At 42.4% G+C, this 16,889-nt stretch overlaps 1 protein-coding gene across 1 annotated transcript in view; it reads left to right on the top strand.

Annotated features, from left to right (window-relative positions):
• acer3 (alkaline ceramidase 3) overlaps window positions 1–16,889 on the top strand; it is a 183,959-nt gene that overhangs the window by 65,613 nt on the left and 101,457 nt on the right. The window contains exon 3 of the mRNA XM_078222578.1: window positions 9,150–9,202. Coding sequence (XP_078078704.1) covers window positions 9,150–9,202 — 53 coding nt within the window. The remainder of the gene's footprint in view (window positions 1–9,149; window positions 9,203–16,889) is intronic.

Below are 16,889 nucleotides of genomic sequence, written 5' to 3'. Positions count from 1 at the left end.
TGAGGCAGCAAGTTCCAGTATTTGCCCCAGTAACGATAAAGGAATGGTGATATATTCCTATGTCAGGGTGGAGGTGGTGGTGATGGTCCCATGTGCCTGCTGCCCCTGTCCTTCTAAATGATGGAAGTCATGGGTTTGGAAATTGATCTTGAAGGTACCTTGACAAGTTACTATAAGTCTATTTTCTCCATGTAACAGAAGTCTTTCATATCTTTTGACTATTCTGGCTAATTACCTCTGCACTCTCTCCAATGCCTTAACATTCTTCCTAAAGTTTGGTGTCCAAAATTGGCCACAATAGCCCAGCTGGGTTTAACCAGTGTTCTACAAAGGTGAAGCATAACTTCCTCATTTTCATCCACTGTGCATCTATTTATAAAACCAAAGATCCATGTGCCTTTTTAGCAGTTTTTCAATTTGTCCTGCCACCTTTAAAATCTTGTGTACATACACTGCCAATGTATTTTTACTTGCCAGTAGAGACAATAGACTGATTACCTTTGCAGACCATTGTCACTCGACCAGTTTCTAAAGCCCTCTCCTTGCATCTTGCCCTCCAGCATCCCCCAGATCAGAATAGTGCAATAGAGTTTCATCCTTAATGTTAGCCTGATTATAAAGATGATTGATAGCTCCTCTAATGGTTGTGGCGCATGATGTGGCAATTAGCTAGTTAAATGAAGAATCTCTGACTGGGATTGCCCAGATAGAAATGGACAGGAAGTCACAGCCAGTGAGTGCTTATTCTGGCTAGATCAAAGGTTAGAACGCTACAGTTCAAAGCCAAATCAGTCCAGGTTCTCCATTTCTGATCACCATCCTTCTGGAATGTGAGATGAGAATGGAACCCCTGCTGTTCTTTGCTACTCTTCACAAATGTATAACTTTCCTAGCTCTCACTTCTGAAGCTTGCAAGTGAATCATGGCTACTTGAGGGAATACTGATGCTACTGGCGCCCTTGGAACATTGCTCCAGTGAAGAATCAGTGTCTTTGGGAGAAAGTATCAAAACCTGGGAGGAAGGATGAAAAGGTTCATAGAATCCCTGCAGTAGAGAAGGAGGCCATTCGGCCCATCAAGTCATACCGACTGGAATCCCGCCCAGGCCCAATCCCCATAACCCCATACTTTTACCCTGCTAATCCCCCTGACACTAGGGTCAATTTATCATGGCCAATCAACCTAACCCGCACATCTTTGGACTGTGGGAGGAAACCGGAGCACCCGGAGGAAACCCATGCAGACACAGGGAGAATGTGCAAACTCCATACAGACATTGACCGAGGCCGGAATTGAACCCGGGTCCCTAGCGCTGTGAGGTAGCAGAACTAACTACTGTGCCACCATGTCACCCAGGTTCTCAGTGTGGTCCAACACATTTGGACTGCTGTACAATTCATTGGAGATTCTGTTTCACAACTTTGGAGCTTAGGAAAGCTTCAAAGGACTTCCTATTGAAATTTCCCCTGTAGCTATTTGGATCCCTCAGAATTCCACTGCTGTTCAAACTGCACATGGATCTATTGGAAGAAGCAGATTGGATAAACAAAATGATCAAATCAAGCAGCATGTACCTTCCATTGCTCATAATAAGCAGAGTACACACTATACTCAACCAGTCTGCTCTTGCAAAACCCAAAATAAAGTGTGCTGTTAGAATTACTGCCGATGCTGAAATCTGAAACAAAAATTGGAAAATGCTGGAAAAATGCAGCAAGTCTGACAGCATCTTTGGAGAGAGAATAGAGCCAGTGTTTCAAGTCTGGATGACCCTTCCGTCAGCTCTGACAAAGGGGCATCCAGACTCTCAATGTTATTTCTATTCCCTCTCCACAGATGCTGTCAGACCCGCTGAGATTTTCCAGCATTTTCCGTGTTAGAAGTGATTCTGTGATTGGGCAGCACTTGCTGAATAATCCTGAGAGTGCGAAAAGCGACACCAACCACCAATTTAATATAATTTAATTTAAATGTAAATGAGCTCATAATGTGGCTCATTTACATTTGCTAGAAGCAGCATAAATTCATGTGTTGGGACCCATTCTCTTCAGACAAAAGAAATCTGCTCAAATCCAGCTCCTTTTTTGAATTACCTGGAAGCTTCAGAAGCCTTTTGTTCCCTTTTGCTTTCTCCATGGCCAATCAGGGCTGACTTGTCAACCATGTCAACCAATCAGCACTCTTTTCTCCTCTGGTATAAATGATTGTGATTGTTTAAAATTTGGCATTCTTTTGTTTGTCCTGATGAATGCAAGACGACACGCTTCGGTGGCACAGTGGTTAGCACTACTGCCTCACAGCGCCAGGGACCTGCGTTCGATTCCGGCCCTGGATGACTGTCTGTATGGAGTTTGCATGTTCTCCCAGTGTCTGTGTGGGCTCCCTCCGGGTGCTCCGGTTTCCTCCCGCAGTCCAAAGTTGTGCAGGCTAGGTGGATTGGGCATGCTAAATTGCCCCCTCATGTCCAAAAATGTGTAGGTTAAGGGTATTAGCAAGATAAATGGATGGCATTATGGGGATAGGATGGAGGATGGGACTGGGTAAGATTCTCTGTCCAAGAGTCAGTGCAGAAGACCATTCGGTCCAAGACTGCACTGATCAGGACAAACACAAGAATGCCAAATTTTAAACAATCATAATCATTTATACCGGAGAAGAAAAGGGTGCTGATTGGTTGAAATGGACCAGTGCAGACATGATGGACCGAATGGCCTTCTGCACTGTACGGATTTTATGATTCTCGGAACACGTCTCTCTTTGCAGCAATATTTAAGACCAAATGGTCTTTTCCTGCTGTACCCTGAAATCCAAATCTGATAGAGGAGTTTGGCTGCGATAACTGTGATGTTAAAGTAATTTAAAGAGCTTCAGGGAGAGGCAAACTTGAGATGATCGGATGCCATTTGTTTTTGGTTATGGTTTCAGAGATTGAGTGAGTTCTTTGTTGCATTTATTGCACCCATGCCAGGAACACTGTGTTCATATAGTTTTTGAGCTTGCAGTTAAGAGTGTAATGCCTCCTGGTATTTCCTCCCGTCTGTTCAGTTCTTCCATCTCAAGTTTGTTATCTCACTTTCTCTGCTCACTTCCATTTTGATTGGAAATGGTAGCCAAAAAGCTTTGCAGAAAGAAACCTTATCAACAGCAGTTTGTTGTACCACGTCTCACTTTTTATGTACTTGCAATTTCATAGATTGATATCACTCCTTATTGTGTAGCTCAGACATTTTGTTGTGCAGCCAACTTGATTTAAAGTTGCAGTGCAGTTTGAGATAAGTTTCTGGCAGTTTCTAAACAAATCGGTTTCCTGCCTTAACACAAAATGTGAAGACGGGTCCAAGACTAGCAGAGTTTGATTGGTGTCACATTGCATCATTGAGTTGTGGAGCAAAACAAAGGCAAATCAGTATCTCGGGTAACCTGACGGACTGTTTCAGCTGGGGGAGTGCTGCACTCTGCATGATCTATTGAATGAGACATTAAACTGAACTCCCTGTCTGCCGTTTTAAGTGGACTTGAGATTTTGAACAAAAGCAGTAGAGTTCCCCTCAGTGACCTGGCAAATATTTATCGCTCAATCAACATCACTTAAACAGACCACTTGTCTCATTGTTGTTTGTGGGAGCTTGCTGTGCACTAGTAGGCTGTTGTATTTCCTATGATACAGCATTGACTGCACTTCGGGAAAAAAAACTTAATTGATTCTATAAAGTGCTTTAAGACACGCCGCCGTTTTGAAAGATATTATATAAGTGCAAATTCATTTTTTTGCTAGTTGCAGATTGAAAGCATGTGGTAGTGCAGATAGTTGATGACTTTTGCCCTGGTTTCTCCCAGTCCAACATTTTGCAGTAGCACACATTTCTCTCAAGCTTGGCCAAAGACTTCAGTCAGTTGTATTTGCTGGAAGTCAGAGTTTGATGTGACTCCTCCCTGGGGAAACAACTAACCCCAAATTAATAGCTCCCTGTTTACTGTAGGTTTAGAGACTTACTGTGGATGCAATATGATCTTGGTGTGGATGTTGTGTGTTTTTATACTCAAAATCCGAGAAGTTACAAAAGAAAGGCAACCACTCAGCCTGTGATGGTGCTATCCATTCTTATTTCCTTATTAATTCCCTAACCTTTCTTTATACTGAGTATTTTTAGATACTTTTTCTCATTTGTACTCAATTCCCTATTAACTGTCTATATTTCTACCTCAACAGCTACTTGTGGTTAGACCCGCGATCTGAAAAATAATTCTTCTGATTTCCCACTATTCTTCTGATGCAGCCCATTATGCTTGTCACTGATTTGTTAACCAATGGGTGCAGTCTTTCCATTTCCATTCGGAAATCTTTTATATGGGTGGGTTTCCTCTCCGGTTTCCCCCCACAGTCCAAAGATGTGCGGGTTAGGTGCATTGGACATGCTAAATTGCCCCTTTGTGTCCCGGGATGCATAGGTTAGATGGATTAGCGGGGTAAATATGTGGGGTTACGAGGATAGGGCCTGGGTGGGATTGTTGTCGGTGTGGACTCGATGGGTCGAATGGCCTCCTTCTGCACTGTAAGAGTTTTAACATCTCCACATCATGACTCCTTCTTCACTGCAGAGATTTGATGATTCTATATGTTTGAAAACCTCTCACCAACTCGATCTGTAGTTTAGTGAAAATCATCCAGCCTTTCTTCCTAACTTTAAGTTTTGTTTCTGGAATTTCATTGAATTAATTCTTTAAGAATATTTTCAGCAGGGATGATCACATAGTTTGTGGAGCAGTAAGTGGATCTATTCTACTAACAGGAGTTTATCCAGAAGAAGTTCACAATATTGACTGTTTGAGTTTAATCAGGAAAGATGAATGAGAACAACAAGGTCATCTATATGCGGATCCACAAGAGATGGGTGAGATCCTAAATGAATATTTCTCATCAGTATTCACTGTTGAGAAAAGCATGGATGTTAGGGAACTTGGGGAAATAAATAGTGATGTCTTGAGGAGTGTACATATTACAGAGAAAGAGGTGCTGTAAGTCTTGAAGCGCATCAAGGTAGATAAATCCCCGGGACCTGATGAAGTGTATCCCAGGACACTGTGAGAGGCTAGGGAGGAAATTGCGAGTCCCCGGCACGGTAGCACAGTGGTTAGCACTGCTGCTTCACAGCTCCAGGGACCTGGGTTCGATTCCCGGCTTGGGTCACTGTCTGTGTGGAGTTTGCACATTCTCCTCGTGTCTGCGTGGGTTTTCCCCGGGTGCTCCGGTTTCCTCCCACAGTCCAAAGATGTGCAGGTTAGGTTGATTGGCCATGCTAAAAATTGCCCTTAGTGTCCTGAGATGTGTAGGTTAGAGGGATTAGTGGGTAAATATGTAGGGATGTGGGGGTAGGGCCTGGGTGGGATTGTGGTCGGTACAGACTCGATGGGCCGAATGGCCTCTTTCTGTACTGTAGGGTTTCTACGATTTCAGAGATATTTGAATCATCGATAGTCACAGATGAAGTGCCTGAAGATTGGAGGGTGGCAAATGTTGTGCCTTTGTTTAAAAAGGGCTGCAAGGAAAAGCCTGGGAACTGTAGGCCAGTGAGCCTCACATCTGTGGTGGGTAAGTTGTTGGAAGGTATTTTGAGAGACAGGATCTATAGGCATTTAGAGACACAAGGACTGATTTGGGACAGTCAGCATGGCTTTGTGAGTGGAAAATCATGTCTCACAAATTTGATTTTTTTTTTGAAGGAATAGCTAAGAAGGTAGATGAGGGCAGTGCAATTGATGTTGTCTATATGGACTTTAGCAAGGCCTTTGATAAGATGCCGCATGGTAGGTTGTTGCATAAGGTTAAATCTCACGGGATCCAGGATGAGGTATCTAAATAGATACAAAATTGGCTTGATGACAGAAGCCAGAGGGTGGTTCTAGAGGGCTGTTTTTCAAACTGGAGGCCTGTGACCAGCGGTGTGCCTCAGGGATCAGTGCTGGGTCCACTGTTATTTGCCATTTATATGAATGATTTGGATATGAATATAGGAGGCATGGTTAGTAAATTTGCAGATGACACCAGGATTGATGGCATGGTGAACAGTGAAGAAAGTTATCTCCGATTGCAACAGGATCTTGATCAATTGGGTCAGTGGGCTGACGAATGGCAGATGGAGTTTAATTTAAACAAATGCAAGGTGATGCATTTTGGTAGATTGAACCAGGGCAGGACTTACTCAGTTAATGGTAGGGCGCTGGGGAGAGTTACAGAACAAAGAGATCTAGGGGTACATGTTCATAGCTCCTTGAAAGTGGAGTCACAGGTGGACAGAGTGGTGAAGAAGGCATTCGGCATGCTTAGTTTCATTGGTCAGAACATTGAATACAGGAGTTGGGACGTCTTGTTGAAGTTGTACAAGACATTGATAAGGCCACACTTGGAGTACTGTGTGCAGTTCTGGTCACCCTATTATAGAAAGGATATTATTAAACTAGAAAGAGTGCAAAAACGATTTACTAGGATGCTACCGGGGCTTGATGGTTTGAGCTATAAGGAGGGGCTGGATAGACTGGGACTTTTCTCTCTGGAGAGTAGAAGGCTGAGGGGTGATCTTAGAGAGTTCTATAAAATAATGAGGGGCATAGATCATCTAGATAGTCAATATCTTTTCCCAAAGGTAGGGGAGTCTAAAACTAGAGGGCATAGGTTTAAGGTGAGAGGGAAGAGATACTAGTGTCCAGAGGGACAATTTTTTCTCACACAGGGTAGTGAATGTCTGGAACAAGCTGCCAGAAGTATTTTTGGAGGCTGGTACAATTTTGTCTTTTAAAAAGCATTTAGACAGTTACATGGGTACGATGGGTATAGAGGGATATGGGCCAAATGCAGGCAATTGGGATTAGCTTAGGGGTTTAAGAAAAAGGGCGGCATGGACAAGTTGGGCCGAAGGGCCTGTTTCCGTGCTGTAAACCTCTATGATTCTATGAGAACAGAAATTGGCCATTCAGCCTCCCAAGCCTATAAATACCGTGACAGGTGATTTGGACATCCGGGCCAAGGAAATCAGAACATTGGGAAGGGGTGGGGTTTGATGGATGACTGAGATGTCGGCATCAGTGAGGTGAGGAATCAGATGGAGTTTGTAGGCAATAAGCATCAGGTCAAACCCAGGATGGGGCTCAATGCCTCATCTTATCAGCTTGAAGCTTGTTTGTCCCTTTTATGGGGACCTTGAGTTGGATCCAATTGGATTTTGAATTTGGTTTTTGGAACAAGCGAGGAATGGATTTGGGTTTAAGATAAAAGAAAATTATTGCGGGTGTTGGAATCTGAAACCAAAAGAGAAAAAGCTGGAAAATCTCAGCAGGTCTGGCAGCATCTGTAAGGAGAGAAAAGAGCTGACGTTTCGAGTCCAGATGACATTTTGTCAAAGCTTTGACAATGGATTTGAGTTTGCCTGGTCATTCTGAGCATTTGCTTTGAACTTTAATAAAAAAGAGTGCAGTAAAAATTAAAAAAAAACTTACCTTGTCTGCTAAGCATGCAAAAAACCCAGCAACATGGAATCTCAATGCTTGAGATTTTTCTCCCCTCCCGAAGACTTGTCAAAGAAACATCTTGGAGAAATATGATGCGAAGAGGTGTGAGTGAAAAGCTCTTGTTCCTGGTATTCGAAAGAGGCTGAGGGGTAAAGTGTCCTGGCTCATGAGGATTCCTGGACTTGCTTTTCCATATCTGCCAAGAACTCACAAAGCACAGAGCCTCGTTCAAATGTGACTGTGTAACATAAATGGGCAATTAGAATGAAACAGAGTTAATTCAAGCAGTTTACTAGCAATTGAATAGGCTCTGTTGTGATTTTAGACAGGAAGTCGGTTTAATGGATGTTTGGGTAATTGGTATTGGCACTGCGTGGGGGGCTGGTGGGATGCAGAGAATCGTATGTGGTTTTTTCTGAAGCACAGTTGTTGAAAGTGCCAGCTCAGCGTTTTGCTGTGTTCTGTCCGAGCAAACTCTAAACCTCACGTATGTGTAAATGTTGTGGCCGGGATCATGTACAGAGAAGAAGACCAAGGTGCAAACTGGACAAGCTGCTCACCCTGGTGATGAGCCCCTCAGTATGCCCTGCCAAATAACAACTGGCACCAGTTCAGGAATAGTGCTGTGGGAGAGCCTGAATGTGGGGAAAATAGCTTTTCTTCATGGAAGAGGCTCTTGGGATGTTTAGCCAATTGCTGTTATTCAAACCAGGTGAGAAAGGACATACATGAGGAATTAAATGAATCGTTCAGGAAGGGTGCAAAAAACATTTTAGGTTTTTTAAAAAGTGCATGAGAAGGAAGCAGAGATGAGGATCCAAATTACTCACTCTTGTGTGGGAGCTAATACATGCACATTGGCTAGAGAGCTGGCTTTTGTGCTGAAATCACAGATTCTAAACCTTTCAGCTTCACAGTTTTCAAGGAGGTTGAATCCTAACGTGCTCCCAGAGAGGCCCCTCCTCTCTCATCTCCATAATGCCGAGCTACAAGTGACTCTTGTTTATATCACACGTCCCTGAATCCCCTGCAAATAGTGATGATTTTCTAGGCAACCCCATCTGAAATACAGTGTCAGCTACCCAAAGGAATCAGTGTTGTTAATGGAGGAAGTGTTTTTGTTAGCAACTTGCAGTTACCAAAATAATGTGTGCCAGGAGAGCCAGCTTTTAATTTGTTCCCAGTGTTTTCCAGCCCCCCTCTGCATTTTTCATGAATGGACATGCACAAATGGAATAACCTGAAGTGTGCTTGTTGGCTTTCTGCAGTGCTGCACATCTATGACAGCATGGTACCATGGCAGATAACAGCAGTGTTTTAAAGCACCGATTTGTTTTATTAAATTGAAACTTGGCAAAATCTCATTGGATTTAGCAATTCTAGAAAGTATAATAGCAAAGGTGCAAAATTAAAGGCTAACGGTTATTTATTAGTGTCACAAATAGGCTTACATTCACACTGCAATGAACTTACTGTGAAAATCCCCTTTACAAAACTTTCTGACAGTCTGGAGCATATACAAGCTGTGGAGTAATTTCCTATGTTCAATGCAGCCATTGTTATGAATCAATACTGAGATTTGTCCATTTAACCCTATGTCCCTCCCATCTGTCAGTCTTTTAACTCTTGTCCTTTTATTGTTTCAGCTGTGGGAATAGGGTCCTGGTGCTTCCACATGACATTGAAATATGAAATGCAGGTGAGCAACTGCACAACTACTTCATTCATTAAAGTTTTGTTTTTCTTGACTGCCTTTCAGACCTAACTTACATCTTGAATATTTTTGGTACATACAATGCTGTCGCACACTTCCTGTTAACATCATAATTTAACCTCCTAAGACCCATTGGCAATAGGAGCAGGAGTAGGCCATTCGGCCCTTTGAGTCCTCTCTGTTATTCATTATGATCATGGCTGCTCTTCTACCTCAGCTCCACCTTCCCACAGTATCTGCATATCCTTTATTTATATTGATTTTCTTCCCTAATTGCATACTGTACCTGCACGTCAACATCCAGTGATTGATTTCCAGTGGTACCCAGGTCACGATGAATCCCAACATCTCAGTTTAATCATTTCACTGTTTTAAAAATATTCTACTTTTCCATTTTTCCTTCCAAAGTGGATAACTTTACACACCCCCACACTATATTCCATCTGTCATGTTCTTGTCCACTCACTTAACATACATATGTCTCTTTGCACACTTTTCACAGGTTATTTTCCTGTCTAACTTTGTATCATCAGCAAACTTAGATATGTTACACTCAGTCTGCCCATCTACGCCATTGATGTAGATTGTAAATATAAAATAGTTCCAGGTCCAAACAAACACAAATACCCATCATCCGCTTTGACATCTGATTCTGTATATTGGATCGCAGTGCCATTTTTGGCACAATTGCCCATTAGCTTTTTACTTAAAAATGAATAACCATTCAACCATCCTCTACTTGGTTTAATACCACAGGGTTGCCTCAGATAGCAATTTTTGTTAAATCCATCTGTGTGTTCGTGATTGGATTGAGGCTTTGTTCATTACTATACTTTCCCTGATATCAGAGGAGAATGGCATGGTGGCATAGTGGTTAGCACCGCTGCCTCACAGCGCCAGGGACCCTAGGTTCAATTCCGACCTTGGGCCACTGTCTGTGTGGAGTCTGCATGTTCTCCCCATGTCTGCATGGGTTTCCTCCGGGAGCTCTGGTTTTCTCCCACGTTCCAAAGATGTCCGGGTTAGGTTGATTGACTGTGCTAAATTGCCCCTTAGCGACAGTGGGATTAGCAGGGTAAATATGTGGGGTTACGGGAATAGGGCCTGGGTAGAGTTGTAGTCAGTGTAAACTTGATGGGCCGAGTGGCCTCCTTCTGCACTGTAGGCATTCTGTGATTCTAAACTACAGCCAAACTCATCTGGTTTGATATGCAACTTTGATTTAATAATGCACTATGATGCTCGTCCAGTCATCTTGAGACCACAGCTCTGGAATTCTGTCCAGAAGTCTGTCTGCTGCTTCTCCTTTCACATGCTATTTAATAAGCTTTGCTTACAACATCTCCTTTGGCATGGTAACAATTTCTTATAATGCTCCCATTAAGTGACTTGAGACATTTTATTACACCAAGGACACTATATAGATACAGGTTTCTGTATGAATGAACCATATGAACCATACTGTATGTGACTTGGGATCAACAATGCATGCATAAACTTCGCATGCCCCATTGACTGACTGTTTATGCTGAAGCATGTTATGTTATAACTGAGGTAGGTTCAGCAGAACTGAACTGTTGGCTTAAAGATTTTGCAAAACGAATATAGAATATATTGACCTAAGCCAGTCAAGGACTGAAGTACTGGAAGAGTGGCTTTGAGCTCAGCCCTATTGTACATGCAGGTGATAAACAGCTCTCTTCAGTAAACACTGCCACTTTACATTTGAGTTTGGAGTGAGAATTTTCTTTGTTATTGTTGTGGGTACGGTTCCTGTGAAACAGTGAATTGAAAGAGATTTTCGTTAACTTGGTAAATTTGAATGATTGTGTGATTATGATCTGCACGGAACAGAGAAAATATGACTCTTGTTGAATTAATAAAGCAAATACAGATTTGTGAGCAAACAAGGATAAATCACTGTAAACTGCACATTTTACCAGGACCATGTTTTCCCTGGGAGAGAGCCAAGGGGCAATTTCATGCATTATAATCATAGTGTTTGCAATATTAAGCTAATTATTGGTCTGAGCTTTTACAGTTATTATGTCTGACTATTTTCTGGAGAGATTGAATAACCGTGTGTATGGGAGTGAGTGAGTGAGTGACTGTGGGTGTGTGTGTATGGGAGTGTGTGCAGGAGTGAGTGGGTGACTGGGTGTGTGTGTGTGACTATGGGTGTGTGTGTATGGGAGTGTGTGGGTGACTGTGGGTGCGTATGGGAGTGAGTGAGTGACTGTGGGTGTGTGTGGGTGACTGTGGGTGTGTATGGGAGTGAGTGAGTGACTGTGGCTGTGTGTGTATGGGAGTGTGTGCGGGAGTGAGTGGGTGACTGGGAGTGTGTGTGTGACTATGGGTGTGTGTATGGGAGTGTGTGCGGGAGTGAATGGGTGACTGGGTGTGTGTGTGTGACTATGGGTGTGTGTATGGGAGTGTGTGGGTGACTGTGGGTGCGTGTGGGTGTGTGTGGGTGACTGTGGGTGTGTATGGGAGTGAGTGAGTGACTGTGGCTGTGTGTGTATGGGAGTGTGTGCGGGAGTGAGTGGGTGACTGGGTGTGTGTGTGTGTATGGGATTGAGTGAGTGACTGTGGGTGTGTGTGTATGGGAGTGTGTGGGTGACTGTGGGTGTGTATGGGAGTGAGTGAGTGACTGTAGGTGTGTGTATATGGGAGTGAGTGGGGGAGTGAGTGAGTTACTGTGGGTGTGTGCGTATGGGAGTGTGCGCGGGAGTGAGTGGGTGACTGGGTGTGTGTGGGAATGAGTGGGTGCCGGTGGGTGTGTGTGAGAGACTGGGTGGGAGAGGGTGATTGCGAGCCTGCCTCATGCCCAGTCTCAGTTTTCTCACTCACTCTCACCACCAACACACATGCACCCACATGGTCATTTTTATTGCTTACCCTTTTTTTAAACTCAATCATTTGTTGCTATGACATTGCGTTCCATTTGCTCAGCAATTGTTTCTTAAAACCTCAACTTCTTTGAAATTCAGTTTATTGTTGTGCCAAACCTTACCTTTCTGAAATTTGCTTATTGGCCCCCTGAGTGAGAAAATTATGCAAGTATGGCCCTCCCAAGCAAAAATGTTGGACAAGCCTGTGTTAGGCTAACTGGCCTTTGCTCCCTGTTTTCTCTCTCCATCTCTTTTGAAAAGCAGTTACATTTGCCAAATTCCAATCTAATGGGACCAAAAATCTAACAAAAGTGTAGAAATTCATATCTGGCTCATCCACAATCTCTAGCTATCACTTTTAGGACCCTAGGCTGTAGGCCTTGAGGTCCTAAGGATTTGTTGGATTTTATTCCTTGCATTCCTCCAATACTTTTTCACTGCTGACTGTTCACATTATATATTAATAATTTGGAAGAGGGAACTGGATGTATTATCTCCAAATTTGCAGATGATACAAAGTTGGAAGGGAGGGTGAGCTGTGAGGAGGATGCAAAGATGCTTCAGCATGATTTGGACAGGCTGAGTGTGTGGGCATCTGCATGATAGATGCAATATAATGTGGATAAATGTGAGGCTATCCACTTTGGTAGCAAAATAGGAAGACAAATTATTACTTGAATGGGTGTAAATTGAGAGAGGATACTCAGTGAGACCTTGTTGTCCTTGTGCATCAATCACTGAAAGTAAGCGTGCAGGTACAGCAGGCAATAAAGAAGGCAAATGGTATGTTGGCCTTCTTAGAGAGAAGATTTGAATTTAGGGATAGGGATGTTCTGCTGCAATTGTATGTATAGGGCGTTGTTGAGGCCACACCTGGAGTATTGTGTGCAGTTTTGGTGTCCTTATCTGAGGAAGGATACTATAGAGGGAGTACAGCGAAGGTTTACTAGGCTGATTCCTGGGTTGGCAGGTCTGTCGTATGAGGAGGGACTAAGTCAATTCGGATTATATTCACTGGAGTTTAGAAGAGTGAGAGGGATCTCATAGAAATTTATAAAATTCAGAAAGAATGTTCTCAATGGTGGGGGAGTCCAAAACTAGGGGTCATAGTTTAAGGATAAGGGGAAAACCTTTCAAACCTGAGGTAAAGAGAAATTTCTTCACGCAGAGAGTGGTGAATGTGTGGAATTTACTACCACAGAATGTGGTTGAGGCCAAAAGATTGTCTGATTTCAAGATTTCAGGCTAAAGGGATCAAAGGATATTGGGGGAAGGGGGGCATCAGGATATTGAATTTTATGATCAGCCATGATCAAAATGAATGGCAGAGCAGGCTCAAAGGGCCGAATGGCCTCCTCCTGCTTCTGGTTTCTGTTTCTTAGTTACCTTAATTTCCGTATTAGCCCCTTGATTACCCTATATTCCTGGTTTACCGTGAAGACATGCGCAAAATATATGAATGTCTCTGCCATTTCCTCATTACCCAATTCCCCATCATAATCTTTTCTATCTGCTTCTAAAGGGCCAATGTTTACTTTAACTACTCTCTTTCTTTTCATATACTTATGAGAAAATCTTTTAAACTGTTTTTATACTCCTAGTTAGTTTACTCTCAGGCAATCTTTTCCATTTGGTCAACCTTTTGGTGGCCCTTTGTTGGTTTCTGAAAAATAATAATGCTTGCAACATTATAATTGAGGATTATCCTAATTTCCTGAGTAAATCACAGGTAGGTCTTTCATGCTGAGTGTTTGTTTTTCTGTGGAATGTATTTGGAATGAGATGATTTTCAGTAGTAGAAAGAAAATTGGGTAGATTAGAGGAGGCCAGATTAGAGGAGCGCAGAGAACTCTTGAGAGTTGTAAGGCTGAGGGGAGTTACAGATATAATATGCTCACACTCGTGTTGTGACTTGCACTTGAAGAATGACCACTTGGCTAAGGTACTGAACGACAGCTGTGGCTACATATGTGGGGATGAAACAGAAGGAGATTTTTTTTTACATAATTAACTACGATCTCGAATTCATGTCCTGGATAAGTGGTGGAAGCAGATTCAATGGTAACTGTCCAAGGGAATTAGATACAGTACATAGTTGTAAAGTAAAAGTTGGCAAGGTTACAGGGAAAAAGTAAAATTGATTAAAAACTCTCTCAAAGAGCTGGCATAAGCATAACAGACCGAATGGCTTCTTCTGTGCTGTATGAAAAAAATAATTAGAAAAAATGAACTAAACAGAAAAGATAAAATCCATTTTTGCATCTTATAATTTTGTTTGCCATTGACAAGAAGGGAAGTGAATACCTGAATCAAACAGGAAAAGTTCAATTTTTGATTGATCTAAGATGGATGATGCAAATTTAATTTAGCACCTGGACTAGGGAGGGGAAATCCTCCAGAACTTCTGCTTGTGATCATCATCCACTGACAGATGCTCCAGTGTACATGTCTTGGTCTTGTCTAAGAAAATAATGAGGTTCAACAGCAACTTGCATTTATGTAATGCTTTTAATATCATAAAATTGCCCAAATTGCATCATTGCAGTATTATACTTGGGCAATTCTATGATATTAAAAGCTTAGTCAAAGGAGTTGCCCCAATAGAACATCTTGAAAGATGGGAAAAAGTTTAGAAAGGGAATTCTAGAGTTCAAGGCCCAGGATTAAGGCATTGTGCTGGAGAGATGCAAAATTGGAGATACACAGAGGTTTCAGAGGGCTAGAGGAGGTTACAGAGATCGGGAGGAACAAGGCAATGGAAGGGTTTGAACATAAAATTGAGGCGTTTGCTGAATCATTGGCTATGTCGGTCAGGATGATGAATGAGAGGAACTTGATGCATGTTTGGATATGGGCAGCAGAGTTTTGACGGCTTTGTTGTAATGCATCCATATTTCCCCCTCTGGTTCACTCTCTCCATTTTGTACATGATTGCACAAGGACCAATGGCATCATCATATCCCTGTGAATGTAGTGGCACCATCTGGGACAAAAGGTATAAAAGTAAGGGAAGACTTTTTTTGATGAGTGGTGCAAAAGGCATGCATTGTTTTGCATTGATAAAGGAAAGAAATGGTTGCCAGCTGATGCTACAAGAGTGGACTTGTAGATTTGGGCTGAAGAGTACAATTGAATTACACTTTAATTAATTCCCTTAATCATCTCCCCAACAAGAAAGGACGTGCTGCCCCTGTACTTGCAGAGTGGGGTATTGAGTAAATGGGAGCACAAGTGGGTGTTATAAGATGTGTGCAGAATTGAAGTTATTAGCTAATTGCCATCCACTTTAGTTAGTGACAGTAATTTCTTTGAGTGAGAGAATTTACAGTTGCACCACTGTTTTTCTCATGATGTGGAGATGCCGGCGTTGGATTGGGGTGGGCACAGTAAGAAGTCTCACAACACCAGATTAATGTCCAACAGGTTTATTTGGTGTCACGAGCTTTTGGAGCACTGCTCCTTCATCAGGTGAGGGAACATAAAATGGCCCAAGTGGCCCAAGCCCTCTCACCTGATGAAGGAGCAGTGCTCCGAAAGCTCATGACACCAAATAAACCTGTTGGAACTTTCACCTGATGTTGTGAGTTTTTTTTCATGTTAGATGATAATGTTCTGGCTGCAGTATGCCCCACACATTGAGGGCTTGACATTGTGAGATGAATGAAGGAAGATTCTGACATGTCTTCTGTCGAATTTATTATGGCCCAACTATATCGGTAATCTTTCCTGATTAGAAGTACAGCAGTGGGACTGTTCACTGACCATTCCACAACGTTGATCTCCATTTGTAACTGCTCCAACAATGAAGCAGTCTATGCCAGCTGGACCTGGATGACATCCAGGCTTGAAACTGACAACCAGCGAATAATATTTACACTTCACAAGTGCCAAATAATGATCATTTTCAAATAAGAGCATGTCCTTGATTTTTAACCATCAACATTCTTGTCACCATTGACCAGAAACTCAAATGAAACTTTGGCTCTATGACCTGCAGAAACGACTCTGGACTTGTGATGTATCCTCACAGGGAGGGAGTGTGCATTCCATTTCTCAGCAGCTTTAGCTTTGAGATATTGTGGTGATTTCCTGCAAGTCAAAGAACTTGAACTTGTATAGCTTCTTTCACAAGCTCAGGGCATCTCAAAGTACTTCATAACCAATTAAACATTTTTGCAGTGTAGCTTCAGTTAATTTGTACAAACAACGTCCCACAAACACCAAATAAGATAGATGGATGACTAGTTAATTTGCTTTTCTAACGTGAGTTAAAGGATAAATATAACACCAGAAGAATAGCTTGCTGTTCTTCCAATACAACGATCTGATTGTTACCTCCATCTATATGAGCAGATGGAGCCTTGGTCATTTCAAACAATGGCACCCCTCAGGCCTCTCTTTGTAAAAGATAGTGATGTAATAGGCTTTGAAGGATACAAACCTATCATTGACTTAAGCTCTTTGGGACGCGCTGAGGTGGTAAAAGGTGCTATAAAAATGCAGATATTCCTTTCTCCACTTAGTGCGATTTTCTTGGGCATTTAAGAGGTATAATACTGAAGGGAACTTTCACATCTAGACCAGACTTTTAGCCTGGCATTGTTCTGAGGATAGAGAGAAGGACGACATGATAGATGCCAAAATTTGGGGAATGCTTGAGGAAAGCTTGATTGCTCTGGGGTTTTTTTCTCTTAAAATGAGGAGCCTAAGAATTTGGATCTAAGTAAACTTTCCTGCTTGTACAGATTTAACGCATAAAGGACCATATTCAGAAATTCCAA

The sequence above is a fragment of the Mustelus asterias genome, chromosome 10 (genome assembly GCF_964213995.1).
Source record: "Mustelus asterias chromosome 10, sMusAst1.hap1.1, whole genome shotgun sequence".
NCBI classification, from domain to species: Eukaryota; Metazoa; Chordata; class Chondrichthyes; order Carcharhiniformes; family Triakidae; genus Mustelus; species Mustelus asterias.
Note: the sequence above shows the minus strand (reverse complement) of the source record. Positions and strands in the feature narration are given on the sequence as shown.